The 1,394-nt window shown below is 38.5% G+C and overlaps 1 protein-coding gene across 1 annotated transcript in view; it reads right to left on the bottom strand.

Annotated features, from left to right (window-relative positions):
• Nucleotides 1-1,394, bottom strand: part of LOC144976587 (uncharacterized) — an 8,752-nt gene extending 7,358 nt beyond the window's left edge. The window contains exon 1 of the mRNA XM_078920881.1: nucleotides 1,341-1,394. Coding sequence (XP_078777007.1) covers nucleotides 1,341-1,394 — 54 coding nt within the window. The remainder of the gene's footprint in view (nucleotides 1-1,340) is intronic.

Genomic DNA, 1,394 nt, shown 5'->3' with positions numbered 1-1,394 from the left:
TCATCCAGTTATCCATTAATCCATCTATCATCCATCTATCCCCAATCCATCTATCCATCCTAGCCACGCATTACGATTCCTTCATCCATCCACTCATCACCATATTATGGTAGTATCATGTTTTAATGAATCCCATTCCTCCCCCCATCCATTCACCAATATCCTTAATTTCAATCCATTTACCAATAATAATTATTCATTCAAGCAATTACCAGCCATTCTCAATGACAGATTATAATTGTAACCCGTGACAACAGAGTGGTATTATGTCGGTGTGAACCAGATGTTTAAAAATGATTTTTTTTTCTTTTTTGTTGTTGTTGTTGCTTTATTTATTTATTTTTATTTATTTTATTAATTGTTGTTGGGGTTGTTGTTTTTTTTTTTTTGTCTTATTGTTTTGTTATGTTATGTCAAGCAAATCTACATTATTGTCAAGTTGCAGCTATGTAGTCTTGTGGTATGACACTCGCTTTCGGATCGAAAGGTCCTGAGTTCGGAGCCTCACTCGGCGCATAGTTGAGTCCTTGGAAAGTTTTTAGTTATATAGCACAATATCCACTCGAAGTCACAAAGCGCTTTACAATGGGTCCCAGGCCAACAGAAACACTTAACATGTAGGACGAGACATGACGCCTGTTAGGCGATATTACATTTCTTTTTTTCTCACAAAACAACGCTGTTAACGGCCGGGTATTCCCTTTTTACACCTGAGTTGCGTGAGAGAATGTGACTGAAGAGCCTTTTCCAAGGACTCAACGATGCGTCGAGCGAGGCTCGAACCCAGGACCTTCCGATCCGAAAATGAGTGTCATACCACTAGACGGCATAGCCGCACGTGTGTTTTTTTTTAATTAGTACGACTGTGCTGCCGTACTCTGGAAAACCCCATATTTAAAAATTTGCCATAAAATTCGTCCTTCAAACATCGATCGGTTTAAACGACTCTCATCTTGGAAAACAAAAAACAAACAAAAAAAAACTCTCAAACCTGGGACTTCGCGAAGTTTTCCTTAAACTCTCTCCTTACCAGCCATTTTCAGAATTTTACCCAAAACTTCACACTCACCCAAACAAAAAGTAGATTTTTCAAACTGTATAGTAACGAGTAAATTCTATATTTTGTTCAGAAAATGAGCCCTGTACGGAATGTGACGATTTTCCTAACGGTGGTAAGTCTCAGGTTGAGAGTTTTCACCAAGGTGAGGGGTCATTTAAATTGATCGATATTTGAAGGACGAGTTTTATGGCCAATTTTTAAAAATATGGTTTGTTTTTTGTTTTTTTTGCCAGAGTACGGCACAGTGTCCCATCCATACAAGCTTTACCCTGATATTTACCTCATGATATGACTTGACCATCGCCTTGATCGTTTTAGCCGTGTGTCCAGCCAT

The sequence above is a fragment of the Berghia stephanieae genome, chromosome 7 (genome assembly GCF_034508935.2).
Source record: "Berghia stephanieae isolate SIO BIC M18660-M18661 chromosome 7, UCSD_Bste_1.3, whole genome shotgun sequence".
NCBI classification, from domain to species: domain Eukaryota; kingdom Metazoa; phylum Mollusca; class Gastropoda; order Nudibranchia; family Aeolidiidae; genus Berghia; species Berghia stephanieae.
Note: the sequence above shows the minus strand (reverse complement) of the source record. Positions and strands in the feature narration are given on the sequence as shown.